General features: G+C 52.3%; 1 protein-coding gene across 1 annotated transcript in view; it reads right to left on the bottom strand.

Annotated features, from left to right (window-relative positions):
* The window catches only part of ASTN2 (astrotactin 2), a 315,832-nt gene that overhangs the window by 8,453 nt on the left and 285,594 nt on the right, over positions 1 to 21,785 (bottom strand). Inside the window, exon 20 of the mRNA XM_009282254.1 lies at positions 452 to 552. Coding sequence (XP_009280529.1) covers positions 452 to 552 — 101 coding nt within the window. The remainder of the gene's footprint in view (positions 1 to 451; positions 553 to 21,785) is intronic.

Genomic DNA, 21,785 nt, shown 5'->3' on the forward strand with positions numbered 1-21,785 from the left:
AGCAATAGGACGAGAGGAGGAAATGGCAAGTTGTGCCAGGGGAGGTTTAGATTGGATATTGGGAAAAGTTTCTTCACCAAAAGGGTTGTCAAGCACTGGAACAGGCTGCCCAGGGAAGTGGTTGAGTTGCCATCCCCGAAGGTATTTAAAAGACGTGTGTGGTGCTTGGGGACATGGTTTAGTGGTGGACTTGGCAGTGCTACGTTAACGGTTGGACTTGATGCTTTTAAAGGTCTTTTCCAACCTAAACAATTCTATGATTCTATGACACTCTTCCAATTTGTCAGCCCTCCCCAGATTAATGTCCCTGTGCCTGGGGGTGAATTTACAGGAGCATTCACACTGGAAGAGGAGGGACTGGAGGGGCTTGCAGGAGTACAATGAATACAGGAAAAGCAAAATTAGCAGGAAATGTCTTCTGTTGCAGAAAATGAGGCGCCTGAACACTGACCTTCTGCCTTGCTGTCATCTACCAGCGGGCAGGCTGTCCTCAGGGTGACTGTGCTCAGCTCTGAGTGTCTCCCTCGCGTATCCACTGCGTAGAGGGTAAATCTGGAAGGTAGGAAGGAAAAGGAAAATAATGTCTTTATCCCTCAGTCCCACACCGTGAGGTTGTTATAGGAACCGGCCTTCACAAGAGAAAGGAAAAATGTGGTCCAGGCTTCTACCAGTCAGTTTTGGCATCTCAGGGAGATGCGAGATGACCTCAGGCTTAGACCAGGAGAGCACCCAGGGAAAGGACCCTGGGGGACAGGCCACTGCGTCCCCACGCAGCATCTGCAGAGCTGCATTTCCTCTCCCCCCGCCGTCTCTGGGAGCCTTGCGGGGCTGCACCCTGCAGCCACCTGACTGCAAAAGGATGCAAACATCTCTGGGGTTGCTTTGCCCAGCACCGATGCAAACATTATAACGCTGTGGTGTTTGCAAGCCGGGGTCCTCTCCAGCCTTCCTGAGAGCGGAGCAGTAATTCCTGCCGTAAGCGGGCTCTGTGCTGACAAGTGACACCTCATTCACATCCTGTGAACGGCCCTTGAGGTTGACTTCTCCCTCATTTCCTCACCAGGGTGGGGTTGGTAAAAGGGTGGGAATGATAATTTCATGCTTGAAGCTAATGGAGAGCATCTGACAGTAAAATATGGCTTTTGTGCCGGATGAAGCATTGAATAAACAGGCTGTGGCTGCATGGGACATCCCGGGATGCTGAGCTCAGAGTCCTGGTCAGAATATCAAAGCTCCAAAATGAGAATGCTTCTTCGCAGCAGGGGTGACAATCTTCCATCCACTCTCCCAAAAGGCGTCGGTTCATATTTATTCACCCTGAGCCAGGCACGGAAACTTGAGCTGGCTTTGACAAAGTGCAGGAGCTGGCTTGAACCCCTCAGAGGTCTGAGATGCCTGGTGGCGGGGTACCCAGCTCCCGAGAAATAACACAGCCCCGCTCCTTATCCTAAGGTATAACTGAGCAGCTCTTGCAAGTGAGTGCAAGGAGTACCATAAAAGCAGCTGAAGCTTAAATGGGATTGAGACCCTGAGGTATGTTTACTTAAGGAATGGTCCTAACTCCTTAGCATCTTTAACGGGGACAGAAGCGATGCCTCCCTTTTCCTCACCCCACACACGAGCACCGCCAGCTCCCCCCTCTCCTCCCTGCTGGCCCTGTGCACCCCACGTGCGGCTGGTAAGAGCTGACATTTGCACGGTAGCAATTCCCAGCACAGGACATACACTCTCCGAGCAATTAGCATTAGTTCCTTAACAATACTTGCTGTCTGAAAGGATGCCAGCAGACTGCCAAGGAACCCACTTGTGTGTAGGGACAACTCCCATTTTCACAAAGCTGGGGCATGCAGGGGATGCACACGCTGAGCTCACCCAAGGAGATGCTATTTAATTCTTTGGCATGACATCATTTTCCTGATTTTACAAGGAACGTTGCTCAGAGTGGGAGCATATCAGGAAGGACGTCCGCACTGTGCAACTTCGCAAGTATACCACACACAGGCTGTTCTCCCGCTATAATTAAGGGACAGCAACAGAGCAATAGGGTAATATCGAATTCGGGGCAGGAGTCTAACTTCAGGGCTTTGCATCCCATCCCGGAGGTGCCACCGCCCCTCCTCCTCCCTTCAATAGACGAGGGGTTCAAGGTGAGTAAGGAGTCTCTTGCAGGTAAGGTACGTGTCTCTGCAGCTTGGCAGCATGAATCTTCCTCTTTCCAGGTCCAGAAAGCAACAGCAATAGGAGCACCCAGTGTTGGGTGGGGGGACCTCAGCCCCAGCGAGACAAGGAACTCTGCAGCGGGAGAGCTGGGCAGAAACCCCAGGATTCCTGCTGCCCATCAAGGTGCTCAGCAGCAGGCAATGCTCTTCTTGCTCATCAGCATAAGCACAACAAGCAGTAAGAGGGCTTACAAGCAGGTTACTGCTGTGAGCTGATCTCCATCCCCGTCCTGGGGACACTTGCTTAGCCACAGCGGCTGCGGTGTTGTGTTTTCTTTTTTAAATGGGTGAGCACAGCTAATGCGTAACCTCTGCTCTGCCCATAGCGGCTCAGTGCCAGAGCACCTTCCTTGAAAAACGGCAGACTTTTATCAAAACACAATTGTAACATTGGGCAATTAGTGCCCACATCACCTATTCCATCACCAGTGGGGTCAGGAGGAAGCGTCTCTGCTTGGCAGGGTGTAAAAGCACATCCACCCCTTTGGGCGATGTTAAAGACCTGCGTTAGCCCTTTGACTGCACTTTTCCCCTCTGCCCAGCACACACAGAAGCAAAGTCACTCAGCTGCCAAGAGCAAGAGCATCTGCACTGGGTTAAAAAATATATATCAACAAACAAGCCCTTCATTTCATCATTTTTTCGGATCATATAAGAAAAAAAAAAACCCAAAATGTAAATGGAAAAACATCAGAATCAAAGTGATTTTGATCCGCTCAAAAATTCTTTTTTGAGAAAAAAAATAAGTGCTTTACCTCACCTGAAACCAGTCCTCTTTCAAGAACCTTAGAGGAAAGTTTTTCATTTCCATTCACTCTGAATGAGATGTTTTTGGAATCAGCACCAATAAATTCAGCTCTGGTGGAAGCTGTCAGCCCTGGCAGCATGCAGCCCTCTGCACCTCTCTAGCTCCTTCCAGCTAGTGATCTCAGAAGGTTTTAACATTAATTATGGTCCAAAAGATCACCCTGAAGCACAGCAGTATTAATAGCTCTGTTTTATCGATGGTAAACAGAGACATATGGGGTGAAGCGTCGTGCCCTGGAGAGGCTCAGTGACATGAACAGTTTGGAAACTCGGGAGATGATGGTTTCCAATCTTGTTCTCAAACCACTTGACCACCCAGCCTCTGCGACAAAACACTTTCATGGTCAGTTAATGGCACTGCACAGAGTGCTGGGGTTTATTTTTTAATTTTATTCCCAGAAACAGACAATTAAGAAAAGAGAGTGCAAAGATCTGCGGCTCAGTGTAAAGCTGGCATTAACAGCCAGATCTTGCTTGCTGCATCTAAGAGAAACCTCTGGCAGATGCAGGCAAGGAGCCGCCGGCAGGGACGGGACCAGCCTGGGACCCAACAGGGCATGAAGGCGGCAGCCGGCGGGAGGAGAGGGACCGCCACCGCACGGGAGGGATGGGGATGTCTGCACGGCAAGTAAGGGGAAAACTGAAGCGAGCACGACTGAGGGCAGGAGCTACGCAGAGCACGTGGCGGGCCGGAGTCCAGCTCTGCAATGCTACGCGGAGATCCTCCTGCCATACTTGCATCCATATACAGCGTTTTGGGCCAAGGACCAAAACAAGCAGCATCCCCGCCGACGATGATGGAGCTGCACCCGATTATGCCGACCTTGATAATTTATAAAAAAAAAAAATGAGGCCAAAGAGTGGTTCTGAGCGTTTTGTGCAAGGCAGAGGATCTCTGGGGTAAAGTCAAAGCCAGAAACGAAAAGGTCCCAGACCCACACTCAGTGCATGAAACCACGTCAGACAACCTGGAATGCCATATGGTAGCTATGATCTGGCAGAGCCTCCTTCATAACCTGGAGGTGTTTCGTTTAGCAATAAACTTTCCCCACGACGTTTTCTCATGTTCTCCCTGTGCTTTCCAAAGGAGCTTGGGGCTACCTGCTACTGTCTCACAGCTGATCCTCTTTTTCACCTGTGCCTTCAGTAAGACCATACATGAACACTTGCTTTTCTAGAAATACTAAGATATATTTTGCCCAAAGAGGTTTCAAAGAGCATTTCACCACTGGAAGCACATATGCTCTTGGCAGAGATCAGCCCCTCCATGCCTGGAAATGCTGCCACCTCTGCAGCAAAACACAGCATATGAAGTCCTATAAAGTAATGCCGCTTAAATGTTTACTACTAAATTCAAACCTATTGGGACCCGAAGGAACTTTTAGAGAGAGATAGAAAGCAATTAACATGTGGTCTCATGAAATGTCAACACCACCTTCCTCGTAGACACCCCACCCAACGTTGGCTGAAGCCTGGATTTTATCACTAGGCTCAAGATGCTTCTTGGGGGAGGAAAAGAAAGCGGAGGGGGGTGTTAAAGCATCGGTTCCTGGAATCCAGTGATTGTGGAAGATTGTCAATTGCATTAAAAAAAAAAAAAGAAAAATATGTTTCTATCCTTTCTCCATGCAGAGAAAAAAAGAACCCAAAATACCAAATTCTAAAGGCACGAAACCGTAAGGCTGAGAATGAAACCCCAGAACATGTTATTTATTCATAGACAATAATGTCAGCTCATGTTTTTTTAACTCCCTCTCATGATGCTCGTGATGTTTGAGTGCTTTACTCATGATCCTTATTTGTGGGAAGGAAAATAAGGACTTCTGTGTCTGACCTTCCTTAGCTCGTCGGCTGATTTCTTTATATCCTACAGAGATACCACAGACATTTCTGTTCTGTCTTATGCACTGCTCTTCCTGAAGCCTTTGGGCTTGTGCAGCTGCTCAATGAGATGCCGTAATACACATGGGCTGCCTGGGCTGCAGAGAAAAGGGTCCAATAAGGAGTCCAGTAAGCACTCCGGCAGCTGCCAACCACCCATGCTAAATAACCGGGTGCCTACGAGTAGCTGGCCGCATCCAAAAGCAATGGCTGTGTGGCAAACCCGGGCTGTGCTAAGGAGACCCCCGCACCACGTAAGTGGGGGACAGGGCAGAGACGCCGCTCCAGAGTCCAGCATCATGCAGAAATACAGTCTCATGCTTTCCGAAGTGGTGCAACCACAAGATGCTCTTGCCAGTAGGGCTTGGCTTGCGCTTGGCTGATAAGCCTGGGCTTGGCACCTTGCTCTTGAGGCCACGAGACTCTGTTTTGCTGCTAGCTCCAGGAGCTCGGCGCAGGGCAGACCTGGCTGGTGTCACACACATGGTGCAATGGACTCTCTCTCCCCTGGCAGCATGGGTACCACCACCCACGATGCTGAGCACGAAAACACAAATCCTGACCTGGCTGAGGTCACATCACCTCGGTGTTATGTGCACGTCCTGCCGTCACGCTCTGGTCGGTCACGGCTTATCCGTGCCTTCTGCACAGCCCGGGGTCTCTGGGCTCGCATGCAACCAGCGCCGCACTGCTGAGGCTGGTCCAGCGTTCTGACACACACACATCACGCCCCTGCTTTGCCAGCCCTTCTCGCTTCCTGTTCCAGCTGAAAAACAATTCGGAGGCCTCCGTTTAAAAGCCCTCAATGGACCAGCTCTTGGCAATCCTTGCCTCCCCCCTCCCCGGTGATCTCAACACGGGGACTGGGCACGAGGGACCTGGGGCCAGTGAGGCTCGGGCTGTGCCCGGACTCAGGCCTGTGCAGAGCGGAGCAGCCAAGAACGGTGCCACAAACACACGCGGGCGCGAACATACTCCTCACATCCAGCACTGCGCGCACCCTTGTGCTCGGGGGACCCACGAGCAAACACTGTCCTCTCTCAGTCTTTTAGTACCTTCAGCTCCCGGACACCAAGGTGAGGGGCTCGCTGGAGGCAGCCCGGAGGCGGGGAGGCTGAGATGGTGTGTGTGTTTCTTTGTTCCAATACTCACAGCAGATTATCAGTCTGGTGAGCAGCAACAGACCTTCATCTCAGCATCTCCTGGCTGCTAAAAACATCAATAAATTTACACAAACAGCTTCCCTGAAAGACTGTTCTTGCAAAGTGGGGGAGCCCAGTGGTGCTGCAGGGTGGAGCAGACCTATGGGTGTTTTACCCCCAGCTGCATGCCACGGGGTGTGCGTGGTCCATGGGGCCCCCACCCACCCCTGTGCCCCCACCGTGGGCTCATACATCTCCTGCCGAACCTCCCAGCTGCTTTCATTGATGGCCATGGAGCAGGAGCAGGGCTCGCCTGCCAGCAGCAGTCTGGGCAAGCACGGAAAGGGGTGTGTGTGTTTAGTGCAAGCATTCCCAATTCCGAAACCATTACAATTTAAAAAGAAATCAAATCAAATAAAAAGCAGCCCGTCCACACAAGCCACAGGAATGCAGCTTAGCTTATTGGCGACTCTGTGATTTGAAATAATTAAGAAAGGTAAATGAGAACAACCCCCTCGGTCTCTGCAGCAAATACCAAGCAGACAACAAGCAGGGAGTGGTTTTTTGGAAGGAGAGGATTTCTTGGTCTATTTGTTGGGCCCTGACTTCGGGCTGATCGCTCATGCCGTGCCCGTGTCCATGGTGCCAGATAGCAAGGTGGGCTGGTACCCTGGCATGGGACTGACCATGCTGCATCCCTACCAGAGGCCCTGCTGGAGGCTTGGGATTTGGGCTAAGCTTTACAAGGCGGTGGACATCTTCATGCTGTCTCCCCGGGACTGGCACTGTCACAAGTATTACAGCAATCAGATGCTCCCATTAGGGCATTTGAAGCCTGGCAGGAATGTGGGGCAGGGCTGGGGACAAGGGGTTGTGCTGCGACCTCAGGCTGTGCCAAGTGCAGAGGGGGCAGCTCGTCGTGGAAGACGAGTTTCTGAGCAGCTCGGTGCCTGCTGCACGCTGGGGAGAGGCACCGAGGGAGGCGACACCGACCTGCTACCATCACCCAGTGAATTGCTGCTTATGATGTGTCATACCTCTTCTGCAAAAGGACTGACATCTTCTGTTTTGCATTGCCATCGTTTTTGGCTCTGCCTTTCCGCAGAGCCTATACTGCAATAAGGAAACAGTGGATAGTGCCATCTTGGAAAAAACCCCATCTTTTAGAAAGATTTCCTCACAGTTCTACCACCCAAGAAAAGTACCTTTTATAACTGGGCTTCTTTCAACCATCTGTGACAACTGACCTTGCTCCCATCAGCATGATGGAGGGACAGGTTAGCAGTAACGCTGGTGCCACACCAGAGTATTGAAGCTTTGCTGTTACATGAATACATGAGGCTGTCAGTAAACTGTTCTCACAATTCACACCTTTTTTTCCAGGACAGCAAATGCTGTGAGACTAATCGTTATCCTTCAACAGATGCCTCCCAACAATACCAGACCACAGTTGTCAGATGGAGGGAAATAAATGTACCTGCCACAACATGCCTCAGGTGTCTGATGCCTTTTGGAAGCATATAAAACAGTGCCCATCAAATACTCCTGGCAGGAGGAAGAGCACAGGCTGCTCTGCAGAGTAAGAGGCTGCTTGTTCAAGGAGAGCTCTGGAAAAGGGCAGAGGAGACCTGATTTCTGAGACAGTGAGGGCAGGTGGAGCAGCTGTGAGGCTGGGGACAGGCTTGCACAGCCATGGGTCCATCTCTGCTCTGTGGCAACCTTGGGAAGGTCACGCAGGGTTATCCGCACTGCGAGGTTACTCTGAGTTGCAGCTAATGCCATGTCCACGCTCAAAACCACTGACTTGAGGGCATGGTACTCCTCACGGGAGCTGCCAGGGAGGAGGGCAGGGCCACTTAATGCTGCTGCATTACAGGGGTGCAGTGTGGGACAGTGCCACTTTGGTGTCATGGCATCCCACCACTGTGCTCGTAGAGGTGTCCTGCAGCACCTACTGCATGTACTGCAAACCCCACAGCTGCCATGCAACCCTGCATGACAAGAGACACAGAACCTAAAGCAGTATCAGATGCCTTCTTACCCGGCACCCGGTTTTCTCTGAGGCAGTGGCTGCTGTCCCCTGGAGGCTGGGTGGCACTGGGGAGATGACAAGAGGGAGGAGAGGCTCATAGGAGACTGCTGAGCGTGTCTACATGCACGGTCGATCCCCAGGTAGCATGAACGAGGTAGCTCAGCTATAGTCATAGCAGCTTGAGAGCCGAGTATTGGGAAAATACCGCTCCATGACTTTTGGCACTGAAATGCTGTCTCCGCATGGCACTGGGTCAGCATACCATGCTGCTCCAGGTCTCCTAGGCTTGCCCTCCTGCGGCGGGCAAGGTGTGAGCACTGGTCCCCCTGACTCTCCGCTGCATGCATGGCAGACGCTGCACACCTGAGCCAAGCTACGATGCAGATTTGCTCAGCCCTCACTCCTTATAGCACTTCATCAATCTCTTTTTGTTTCAGATCCCTATTGAACAAAGCTCCAAGAAAAGGATGAAAGGGAAAGAAAGAAATTAATTAAAAATCCTGACCATTTCTTGCTACTGCCTGGATCGATTACCTCCCTGCTAGAGAAATCCCTGGTAGGACACTCACCTTCCCAGCCTCAGCTGCAACGTCTCAATTTCCTGAGATTTCCCTCGAAACCCTGTCAATAAACCCCACCAGAGCAGCGATTCCCAGTACTGCCATGGCTGTGAAAGAGGGCCTTGATACACAGGCTGCCTTCTGTTCCCTAGAGCCCTGCTCCTGAATGATACCTGTGTTGGAAGGCCAAGATCCCACAAGGAGCCCCTTTGCCAGCCGGACACCTTGCAAGCGGCAGTGCCAAGATTGCCTTAGGCAAAAACGTGTTTCACTGGAAATGAGGGAAAAATGCCAGCCGGTTTCAGCAGGGCCACGGTTTCACCCAGAAGGTCAGCACCGTCACTGCAGCCCTCCTGGCCGCTGGGTCCCCAGGGTGCCTTCACTATCCCAGGGCTGAGAGCACCAGCAGTGCCCCCTGTCCCCCCTGCCCTTTTCTCTTCCTACAGATTTCCTCCTTTGTCACCCCTGCTCCTTGCAACCGCTGGCAAGGAGCAGATAATTACTCCCGCATCCCTCATCCTTGATAAGGTTTCTATTTCCCCAGTGCGTGGCTCACGCTCAGAGTACATCCTTTCAGGAGCAGCTTTACGTCACTGATGAAGGAAGAGCAGAGCAAGCTTCTCTGGAGCGAGGGACCGCTGCACTGCACAAAGCTTCTGACAGAGACAAGACGTGGATGAGAGAACAGCTCCTTGGCATGGCAGCAGGACAGCACACCCAAAAAAGCAGCCCTGACATGAGATAACATTAACACAGCCTATGTTGCAACCCTGGGGCATTAGCTCCTAGGCGCGCTCCAAGGAGCAAGAAGTCTTTTACTAGCTTGAAGATGCCCAGTAGACCCTCTAGGGTGCCCCACAGGGATGGTCCCTGAACTCTGAGGACACGACAATGTCAGAAAAAGCAGGATCACTATGGAATTACCAGCTTTGGGGAGGATGGATAGAGGGTGTTTGAGGTCCGTATTTCTTGGCAGTTGTCTCCTTGCTTTCGTCCTGCTGGCTGTGAGGATGAGGATTCGCAGATGTGCTCATAAAGGCAACACAGCAAGAACTGGCCCAGCTCTTCACAATCTCCACTGCCTGTCTCAGGGCTTGGGGCAAGGTGTTCCCCCCCCCTCTGCCTGGAAGGCCAGAGAAGGTCTCAGGTCACCGAGGATGTGAATTCTAACATCCTTTGGTGGAGTGAAGAACCAGAAGGAGGTGGTGCTGAGTCACTGCAGGCTGGTGCTTTTGCCTCCAGTGAAACAAAAGCAGCTCATATCAGTCTGTTGACCGCCAGAGTCCCTGTTCTGCTGGGACTCACCAGGAGATCCCAAACAAAGCCCTTGGACAAAGGTCAAACGAGTTGCCTCCGACTCCCTGTGCTGCTGGAACAATTCCCCCCATTCCACGGCTCAGACTGACGCCCGAGGCTGCAAACTGCAGGGGCTTGTCCCGCTCTGGCTGCAGAGCATCAGCGAGAGCTGGTGATGGATTGAGCTGTCCTGGGTTCAGCCCAGCCAAGGAGGGCTTTCCCCAGGCTCTGCGTCCCACATTCCCTCAGGTCCTGCCGCAGCCTTCACGCGCGTACTACAATGCCCATCAATCCCTCCAGCTCTCCACAACCCTCCTCCGCTCTCAGGGCCAGGGTATCCCCAGGTAGCACCCGCATCCTCTCTCCCTCCCGCTGCAATACCTTCTGCTCTCCCCTTAGGTCTGGGACAACTCTGCCCCTCTTCCCTCAGCCACAGACACCCCGAAGCCTCCAGCCCCGGCTCCTTGAAGGTTACGTGTTTAGGAGTAAGTCATTACTCTGAGGTTTTGCTTGTCTTCTTCGCATGGATCTTCGGGTGGGTGGCTTTCAGCCTCATCTGAAAGCATTAGTCCTGCGTGCTGGGTGGGTCTCCCAGGAGACACGCATCACTTTAGTACCTTCCTTGGGCTACTCCTGGGACAGCTGCCGTCCTCCTCCATGAAGAGACAGCAGGGCTTGGGGAGGCTGCGGCTGCAGCAGACAAGAAGGCTGCTCAGAAGGAGAGAGGGAATAAATCAAACTCTTCCTCCAGTTGTGCCAGGGAGAAAGGAGAAGCAAGCGAGGCCCTGGGCCCCTGCAGTGAGCTCCACAATGGAAATGTTCACAGCTAACCATACCAGCCGTTCAACCTACCAACGCTCTGCAAAGCTTGGCCATTGCCGGCCCTGGGGAGATGGGGGGAGAGGAAGGTTGTGACCCTTGGCAAATTGGGAAACGTTTGCCCCTCCCAACCTCACAGTCTCTCTAAACAAGAACCAGACACTCCACAGTTTGCTACCCCAGGAGAACCCCTTGGTAGGGCTTGTTCTCATCCTCCTGGGGGCTTGGCTTCCATCTGGGCTGCTGGTTGAAATCCAGCCCAGGCTGGTAGTGACTTCAAAAGACAGTGTCATCTGAGGAGTAGTGGGTGGTCCACATCAAGCGAGTTGATGGCTGACTGTTCTTATATAAGCCACCACAATAGGGCCTCCTGCTCGACAGCCTTGGAGGAAAGGCAAAGGGCTGCATCGACCACACGGAGTGGAGCCTGTCCTCGGCCCCGAGGGTGGTCCCTCTGGTGCAGGGCGAGTCACCTTAGTAGGTCGGCATGGGGAGGTGGACATGCCCCTCTAAGAGCAGAGGCTGCCTGCCTGCCTGTCTATCTCTCTCTCCCTCTCTCTCCGTTAGGTTTGTCCCCAGCACCGTTGGCCAGCCCTAGCTTCACCCTCCGCTCGAAACAAAGCAAAACAAAGCACGACAACAATAACAGCACACAAGGGAACGGCTTGGAGGAGGGGGACGCCTCTGCTTGCTGCGCTCGCAGCATCCCCAGCAGGATCCAAACGTGCCAGCCTCCGAGCGAGACGCATCCGTACCCTGCGCCAGGCAAGGGCAGCCAACGGGTCCCTGCAATGGCCCTGCAATGTCAGCATGGGGACAGTGTCGGGGGAGGATGGTGGCAAGGCAGGGATGCTGCGTGCCAGCAAGCCCCGGCAGAAGGACGCCAGCCAGGTCTGCGGTCGCTGCTGCCCGCTGGCCGCTCCCCCCGCGCCCTGAGGCCCCCGAATCGAGGGGGGACAAGGCGAGGGGCTGGCAGCAGGCAGGGGATTCTCATAGCACCGGCAGGCAGACCGGGAGGGTGGAGGGTAGGACAAGGGAGGGGGGGCTGAAACAAATAATAAAAACAAAATCCCAGTAAGCACGTTAGAATTCGTTTGAAGTGCAGAGGAGCTTTCAGGCAGGGTTATGTACATCTCCCAGCCCGGCGTGATTTACACATTCCTTGCAAGCAAAGGAATCTTCCCTGATTTGAAGTAAAACAGATGTTTTGGGTTTTTCTCCCCCCCCCCCCCCCCCCCCTTTTTAATTCTCCCCGTCCCCTTTTAATAATTTCTTTATTGAAATGATAGCTATACAGCCAACCAGCCCAGAGCAAGAGCCGTGCTACCCCCAGCAGGCCTCTCCGGGGACCGGAGACCTGTTGCCCGGCATTTCAGGAGAGCGCCTCATCATTGCGGTGGCCATGCTTGCGAGCGTCCAGAGGTGCGGAGCCAGCCCTGCTCTCCCGCAAATGCTGCTCTGGAGGCATCGCTCCCTGCAGGTTTCCTCCCTTGCTTTTCCCTCTGTGTGGAAGGATTGCAACTCCCAGCAGCTTCTCCTCCTCTGCAGCTAGAGCTAACACACGGATCCTCCATCCCTGCTACACCAGCCCAGGTCCAGGAGACCTTATAACCTCTACTACCGGTCCAGAAGACTTGTTGCGTTTGATGGCGGGACTTGCCCTTGCTCCTACACCTTAGTGTCACATCTCACCCCAGTTGTGCTCTATCCTAGCAGTGTCGGTTGAGAAGGGCAGCCTGGCCAATGCCCCCGGACTGGCAGCAGGGCAGCAGCTGCGCTGCTCGCACATCCCAAGTGAAACAACCCAGCACAGGGGATGGTGTTGGGCAGGCAGGCTCCAGGCAGGAGCTGGGACTATCTCTTGGTTTGAGCACTATGTGATCTCAGCCAAATTACTTTGCCCCTATTTTTGTCCCATGTTTTTCACTCAGGAAAGTCATTTGGGGAAGGAACTTCCTTTTCCCAGAGGGATGCACAGCGCCGAGTGTAGCGGGGGCTTCTGAGTGCTGGTTGATGCTGCAAACTACCAGCATAGCCATGCCCTTGAGTTTACACTCAGAATAATAACTCATGGCCAGTAGCAAATCCATCCGGCTCCCCCCATCTTTCTTTTCTTTCTCTTTTTTTCTTTTAAACCCTGTTGTTATTTCTCAGTACTTCGTTGGTGGCAGGGTGGGAAGGTTTTTTGTAACACATTCACGTACCATTGGGACTCACTCCCATTCCCGTCTGGTACAAGAGATTGCACAAGAGAGAGAAACAAACGGGGATGAGGAAATGCGTGTTTATGAGAGGCAGTGCTGTCATCGTGAGCAAGGGACCCCCCGCAAGAGACCCAGCATGGGAGCCAGTGGAGAGTTTCCATTCTCTCCTAACACTCCATTCATGCCTCGTTTCATACCTCCCTGGAGGCTCCGCGACTGGCTGTGGTCCCACAGCACGGCGCGGGACTCATACCCACCATGCGCCGCCTTCTGCGGTATTTGTTGTTGGGGGGAAAGAGAGAGATGTTGTTGTCTCATAAAGATAATGAATTGAGAAAGAGCAACGCCCTTTGCAGTTGCAAGTGCTCCTTGTTTTCCTCCCGTGGTGGAAGAGCGGGTCCTCCCTTCTGCATCGCCCAGTGCCCTCCCTGCCGCGCACCTCGCCTCTGCCTGCTCCCCTCATGCACCCCTGCTGCCCATCTTCGAGGGGCTCTTCATTAACACCCACCGCGGAGGCTTGCATGGGCCTTCCCCACTCGGTGTGCTGCGGTTGCCACGATGAGCATCCTCCTGACCCGATTGGGAGCCCTCCGTATAATCCAAACCATGTTGCTGCCTGATGGGATTCAGTCACCGGTAAATAACCTTGACTGCAGCGGTCTGGAAAAGCGAGGGATCCTGTATCACCACTATTAATGATTTAGGATCATACATCATTTGCAGATGACACCTAGAGGGTCTCATCGCTCACTACTCCCTGCCCAGGCATCTTCGCCAGGACAGTCCCTGCCCCACCTCACTTCAGATGGCTCTAAGCTAAAGTCACCTGGGTGACAATTACTCCTGCGTGCAAGGAACAGCAATGGCTGATCTCTGCACTCCTTCGTGCATTGCAGAGCTTCCAGCAATGGGGCTGGGGCCCCCCCGCAAACAGGTGGGGTATTAATAAAACCGAAAGCAGTCGCCCATGCACACATACTACAACCCACTTGGGTCCCTCTCCCTTCTGCTCCTGCAAGCCCCCTGCCTCCTCCCCCCTTTCTCCACACACCTCAGTTTCATTATCTCTGATCTTGAGCTGCCTATTACACGCTTTTTGCCAACATAAATATTTAATCCCGGCGCACTGCACAGAAAGGCCCTTGTGGAGTTAATACTTCAACTCATGTTTCCACTTGGAAAACAATTCAGCGTGTGGCAGTGCAGCAGGTACAAGCCAGGGACAGAGCCGAAAGCTGAAGGTGGCCTGCAAGAGCTCGGGAGCCGCGTGGGGTGACGCAGGTGGGCTTCATGCCATGGGGTGGGCTTCACAGCATGGGCTGGGCTGCACCGGGGCAGCTCTGCCGGAGCAGCGATCACGTGGGTTTGGATAGGCAATGGAAGAGCCACAGGGATGTCACTGCAAGCTGCTGCCTGGGGAGCATGGTACGGGGTACACTGCCAAGGGGAACATGAGGTGCAGCACTTTGCTGAGCTGCAGCAGTATTTAGGATATTCCGTTCTCTGCAGTGCCCTTGGTGGGAAGCCCTCCGTAAAGGGTTTGCTTCACCTGCCAGAGCACGGGGCTAACCAGCCACACGATCACATGCTGCTCCACGCACGCACCGTCACAGGTATCCTCATCAAACATCTCAAAATACACCTGCTTACCCAGAGGTTATTTAGAGCAGGATCTGGCCATGAATTCACCTCAGACGGGCTTACGGGATAAGGGTTATGGGATGGTGGGTTTATGGGGCTATTGGGTAGCACTAAGGTACATGTTCCTGCTGCTGGTATGGGGAAGAGCCCCAGCAAAGTGAGGTGTCCCAGCCCCCCAGATCCAAACCCATAAACAGTATGGACAGATACGCACAGCAGTCCTCATCCATACATTTCCATGCACTCGGGTACAGCACTGACAAAGGACAGCACTCACGGGGATGCAGCACTGCAAAATGTACACAAACCCTACCAAAAAGCCCCCAAACCCAGAGGGGAGAAGAACAAGAGGCAGAGAGGACAGAGAAGGTGACGCTGGTAGTGCTGATGCTCCCCAGAGGCAGCCTGTCACTTGGGTAAATACATCACAGCCTGCAGCAGTGCCGCAAAGGTTGGATTTATGGGATCACCCCGGGCAGCTTCAGGTCTCCACCAGTCCCCTACATACTGCCTTGATGGGGATGAGGCCAGCTGAGCAGACAGGACAGAGGGTTGAGGTGAGACAGAGCCCTTTTTTCTGTCTTGGTCTACTTTGTGGGCATAAAGTAGGGAGAGATGCATTGATGCGACTCTTGGGCATTATCCCAGACTTGCTCTGGGACAGCTAAGCTAACAATTAAGCAAGACGATGCTGTTACTAAGACAGCAACTTCCAGTGAATAACAGGCTGCCCAAGCTGGGGACACGCATCAGTCCTTGCCCATGCAAGATGGATGCTCCTGCAAGAAGGGAGGTGCAGTGTAGGGCCAAGAGGACAACTTGTGGCAGCCATAATGGCTTGAAATCCTTTCCCTTACATCTGTGATCATAGAATCATTTCGGCTCTGTCCCTGGCTTGTACCTGCTGCACTGCCACACGCTGAATTGTTTTCCAAGTGGAAACATGAGTTGAAGTATTAACTCTACAAGGGCCCCCTGGCTTGACCTGCTGCACTGCCACACGCTGAATTGTTTTCCAAGTGGAAACATGAGTTGAAGTATAAACTCTAAAGGGGCTTTTCTGTGCAATGTGCCGGGATTAAATATTTATGTTGGCAAAAGTGTCATGTGTGATCACATCTGTGATGACATGTCAAAGGGCACTGAAGAAGCGTTTTGGTTCAGGGTGCTTGTTCTGAGAGGTTCTCCCAGCAGCCTGGGGTGGGCATCCCGGAAAGCAAGAGGCATCCCCGAGCATCCCCCACCCCATGCAAGAAACCGGCATTGGCGCGTGTAGAGCCTCCAGTGTGCAGGATATGTACTCCCCCCACACCCTGTCACTGAAAGGCTGGAAGACTGTGATGTCGCAATGACGCAAACCAGATGATAGAAAGAAAATCTGAAAGTATCCCAGCCCAGTGGCAGGCCCTTCTGGTTGGAGTTGTGCGATGAGATTAAGAGCTGAGGCTATTTCCATAACTGCAGGGCAGTGGGAGATGCTCAGAAGGAAGGAGAAAACGATGCCAGGGGTTGGCACGCTCCACACGTAGCTCAGGTTGTTGCTGCCGTGCGCTGCCCTGCAGCTTCCCCAGTGGAAACCAAGAGGAGAAAAGATGGAAGAAAAGCAACAGGCCCAGATTCAGGGGTATCACAGCCCAGAGCTGAGTCAAGGTAAGCACCCAAGCCCACCTCACTGAGCTGGCTGGCTGCCCAGCCAGTGGCCCCAGGTGTTTGGGCAAACATCTACCAGTGACCCAGCACCGAGCTCCCTGAATCGGGGCTCCCTTCGCACCCTTTTCCTGCCAGGGCAGCGGGTCTCCGCGCCGAGCTCCACCAGCTCATCTAGTAAAGACAGGACCCTGTCCCACCACCCCCTCCGTCCACCATCCCCTGAACAAAACGCAACCCCCACCCCCTACTTCTTTTTTTAGAAACATTTAAATTATGACATAAGTTTTGGCTCCAAGGGTTTTCAGTAAAGCCTGGGTATTTTCTTTCCCCTTTTCATAACAGAAACCATATTGCTCTATAATCAAATTTATCTCATTCCTGATGAGGGAAGTGAGTGTGTGTGTGAGGTGACCAGGAGCAACGAGGGCACGTGTGCTGGGAGCAATCACTCTGAAGGTACTATAGGCAAGTATCTTTGGCAGTACGAGGTGGCATCAAACTGGGGAGACCAAGCAGAGACCAAGTGGGCCATAGGTCCAGCAGGGAGCACCACCCACGGCAAGTCCCACCTCACCACGTAGATGCCACCTCTGCAACCAAGCAGCTACTTCTCAGCTTTCTCTCCCATTTTATTATGCTGTTCTCCTCACTGTACAGGAAACCTAGCAAAGGCTGTAGCTCAGTTTTAACACATCTGTTTTATAGGTGGGAAAACTCAGGAAGAAGCAGCTACTTTGAGGTTACTTGCTAACCTTGAGTGTCTCCATTTTACACTGACCTACTCTGGTGCAAATTCAGCTGAAGTCAATGGGAGCTGTGGCTCTGCCAGTCAACCCTTGAAGATGATGCTCCCAAAATGGAGATGCCTGAATTCACTGGTTACTTTTGCAAACACGGGTTCTGCAGCAGGGACTTGGCCACCTAAGCACTAACATAACTTGAGACAGGCAATGAGGGCTGTGAACCTGTGAAGCTGAGGGATTTCTAAAGCCTCAGGACACACAACTGAAAAAGGTCCCAAAATGTGGGTACTCCTGACAAGTCCACTTTTAAGTAAAAGAGTTAAGCAGCAGCAGTTGCAGCGGAGAAATTGCAGGCCATGCCCTACCACACTCCTGCTCCATAATCTGAACCCCAGGCTGCCTGAGGTCTAGGGGAACAACACCTCCCTTCGACACCACTGAAGATGGGACCAGCACAGAAAAGCCCAGATGCACTGAATATCCTCAAACTAGGAAAATAAAATACAAGCAAACTTCTTTTGCAGGGGGAAAACAATCCCAAAATCCAAGGAATAAGTTAAAGGTCACTCGAGATCTACTGGAAAGCAGCTGAGTTCAGCAAACGCCTGTGCAGGGGCTCCATCACCCATGCAGCTCCCCTGTGACAAACTCCCTGCAGCTGGGAAACAGCCTTGTCCCGCGACCTTGAGGGGGAGAAGGGGTGGCAGAGCTGGAGGGCTCACTGTGTGCTGATAAAATCCAGTGTGGCATGACCAGGAGGTGGGTGCTTACAGATGTAATGCTCTGCACAAGCCAAAGATTAAAAGAAAAATGTATTTTTTTTAAATACATAGCCAAAAAAAAGAAGGAAAATGAAGATAACAAAGTCCTCTCTGGGAGATAAGGCTGGTGTGGGACTCTCTGTGCTGTTGTTGTTACAAGAAAAGGATGGGGTGGGATGTGCTGCAGGTGGCCTTTGGAAAAACGAAAGAAAAAAACTGGTTAACTAGTTTTATGGACTGGCAGGCCATATATGAGATATATGCATATTGCTGGTCTGAGCTGGGACAGATCTCGTAGGTAATGGCATCCAAACTTTGCCTCTAGAGTGTGGAGGAAAAGATGCGCAGGTAGGATTAGTTTGTGACTTATCTTTTTATGTGGATCAGCATGACCTTTTGGGCCCAGTATCTCCAGCTTTTGGGACCTGGGGTCCCATCCAGCGTCTGTCTGAGCTGATTTACTCCATGGGCTGTGGGTATGGCTCTAGCTTCAGATAAGACCTGCGGGTGCAGTAGTATCTGAACACCTGGGCACCAGAGCAGCTTGTCACATCCTTCCTGGGGCATATTTATGGATACAGCTGAGCTGCTTTTGGCCACTCCTTAAGGCTAGAATTAGCCTACTAAAAACTTGAATTGTCTGCAAATATCAGGCTGAGCTGCAGGGAAGCAGTCAAAGGAGGCGGTAAAAGCTTCCCATCCACACATCAAAGTGTTTACTGGGTGCAGGGAAGCAGTCAAAGGAGGCGGCAAAAGCTTCCCATCCACACATCAAAGTGTTGGCTAGCGATGCATGAACCCACACGTGGCAAATCTGACCATCAATTTGCAGAGACAAAGTCTGCCTGGGGTGTACAGGAGCTATCCAGCCCCAAAACAATGCACGGTGAAGGGATAATCACCTTAACAGAGACGTGAGCAGGAAAACATCACCAGCACCGTAGCACGTAAGGCACCAGCTCCAATCCTGCTGCAGACCAGTCCTGCCAGCCCAGGCTTGCACCCTGTCTGATACCCCTTTGCTCTCCTCTTGGCTTGGCAGAGCAGGTGCAAAGCCATGGGACTGCCAAGCGAACACAGCCGTGCTGCGTCTGGCTTGGGCTGGCTCGCACGCAGCCTGCTTGGTTCCCTCTGCATCACGCTTGCCCATAATTTAAATTCCAGGATCAGCATGGGCAGAGCTTGTTTTGGGCTGTGCGCACCCCAGCAGGACTGCAAGCAGGCCCCGGAGCTGCAGCCGTGATGTAACACTGCCTCTTTGTGTCAAAGACCTGGTGCTGCCCCCCGCCAGGCGAGCAAGCATCGCTCCTGCTAAGCGCCTGGGATGGAGGTGCAGAGGCAGAAACTTCATCTGCGCTCTGGCAACAGAGGGGAAACTCCAGCTGGCAAAGTGGCATCGCCCGCTGTCTCTAGCACTGTGCAAAAAAGTCATTTTGCTGCCAGATTGGCTTTCCTGGAAAAAAACACCAACACACTGAGAACAAGAACAAGAGAGGGGAGAGCGTGAGACACCAAGCCAGGCGGCAGCATTTTCGAGGGCATGCCACGGCTTCCTCGATGTGACCTCTCAGGTACCTGGGTCCCAGGCTGCATGAGGAAATTAGGAAGAGGAGACCCTATTTTTGTGCAGGAGGCATTGCTTAATCCCCTGATCAAAAAAGCAATTCTCTTAAGTGCTCTTCTGAAGTGGGGCTTATGTGAAGCGTGAGCAAGGGCATCCCTCGACTCTGCTCAGCTCCAGCCCACTGAAGAGCTTCAGGCATGTCACATCACCTCTCCCTGCCTCAGTTTCCCCAGATAGGACATGACCAACAAAAACAAAAACACTTGCCCTTCTCCTGACCCATTTCTCCTCTACAAGATAAAAGAAACGCCCACTCCAAGCAGTGAATTCCTTGTGTCCTGGAAGGGGAGAGGGTTCAAACCCTGCTGTAGGAATCAAATCAACATGACCCTCAGCTTTCCAGCCTTCAGGAAAAATGTGCTCTATACCATGGAGAACTGATGAACAAAACAAATGACTCCAACGCAGTAGCACAGTGCAGCTTTTGCTGGCTTAGAGGCAAATCAAAGCCAGCAACGCCTGTGTTGATATTTATATCTCCCATTAGTCAATGAGATAAGACTTGGATGGATCTATGTTAGTGGCATTAGGTTTCTACATACTCAGAAATAAGAATACTCTCCAAGTCCGTAACTGTAAAGGGTTGGTGATAGGGATTTGGTGATGGGGAAAAGATGGAATTGCAAAGGTCCATTTGCCTACCAACAGACGAAGCAGCCAAACTCCTCCTCTCCACCCCATTAACATTTCCAGGAAGAATCCTATATTCGCACACTCCCCCAGCTGCAATATGCTACACAGCGACCTGTCCATGCCTCTTCCTCCTCCTCGCTCCCCCACTGCCAGCCTTCCTCCAGCCACCCCCAGAGGAGCAATGCGAATGGGCCTGGACCCAGACAGGTTTGGGGCTTGGATGCCAGGAGTTTTTAGAACAAAAACACCAAGAATGTTATTTCAATCCGGACGTCCTGAGGAAAGGGTGGGGAGGAGCCAGAGGCAGGAGGCAACAAAGGCTGTTCTGTTTCTCTTTGTGACATGAGGTATGAGCAGAAACAGAGAATTTGGGGAGGATAAGTTGGTCTTTCCAGTGAGAAGGAGGGAGATGCTCATACGCTTGGCAGATACTAGGGAAGAAGGTTCCACTGAGGTCAGTGGAAAGGTACCTCCTGACTCCAGATCTGTCCCAGGTGGCTGAATACTGGTGGTGGGGACAGATCTGGATTTAGAATGAGGATTCAGGCACAAACTCAACTTTCAGAAGGGCCATGGCAAATGGTTGGTATAGCAAAATTGCAGCAGCACCTGGAGGCGCTGATCTGAGTCACCCAGGTTGGGCTGTACACAGAGATAGTGAGAGCGAGCTTAAAACTTGAGCTTATAAGGGGAACAGGGAAACAGATGAAGATGAAAGCAAGACAAAGCGATCTGCTTACATCACTCAGTAGAGCAAATGGCAAAGTTGGGAAGAGCCTCCAGCACCTCGACTGGCCATGAAAAAAGCATGAATGTCTTTTCCGTGGCTTCTATATGTGTACTCTCCTAATGTTAGAAACTTCAACAGGAGCCCAACCCTCCTCCATGCACAGGACTTCATTAACATCAGCAGAAAGAGAGACTGTCTCCTTCTGCTGAGCCCCTGACCTCCCTGTACAGACCATCTTTCATGGGGCCAATCCGCCTCCACTGTAGTGATCTGCACGTAGCCCAGATGGGCCCAGACAGCTTCGAGCTGGACTTACTTCAGCAAAACCATATCCAAGCCAGCATTTGGCTGGCATCAGCCTGGTTCTGAAGCAGCCCTAAACTGCTGAGGAAGGACGAGCCTGCAGTTAAAGCACAGGCCTGGCGTTTAGCAAACACTTGTTCAACTCCTGACTTGCCTTGTTTGAGCTTCTGCAAGCCAGGAATGCCTGAGAAGAAACTACAGCCATACACTGATTGGCTTCAGGAAGCTGGAGAGCACACGGAATGGAAGAGGTGGATTCAATGAAGCAGCACAGCTCCTGTGCACACAGGGGACTCAGCCAAGGGCTGTAACAGATGTGTTTTAACCCATGCCACTGAGCTATTTGGGATCTGTCTCTGATTGCTCCAGCGCTCATTCACGTGTCTTCCTGACGGAAGACCAACAATAACAATTAGTATCATATAAGGAGCAGCGGACTGCTGCCAGCATTAGCACACTCTTGAGCACCAAGGGTTTCCATTCCACTTTTTATCCCAGCTATGCATAAGGCAGAGGTCAGTCAACATTAATCAGCCTTGTGCTGGGCCAGCTCCTTTAGCGCATTCAGCTTGCTGAACTGCAATCGCTGTCTCTCCGTGCTACGATGGGTTACCCCTACTCAATGCCTTTGCCTCTTTCCTTAAGGTTGCCAAAATAAAGTATGTTCACTGTTAGCCAGCATATGATGACAGAGGCTAAGCTTGACCATGCTGGCGATGGCCTCCAGACCCTACAGGGGA

Source organism: Aptenodytes forsteri, unplaced genomic scaffold (assembly GCF_000699145.1).
Source record: "Aptenodytes forsteri isolate BGI_AS27 unplaced genomic scaffold, ASM69914v1 Scaffold325, whole genome shotgun sequence".
In the NCBI taxonomy this organism is placed as follows: Eukaryota; Metazoa; Chordata; class Aves; order Sphenisciformes; family Spheniscidae; genus Aptenodytes; species Aptenodytes forsteri.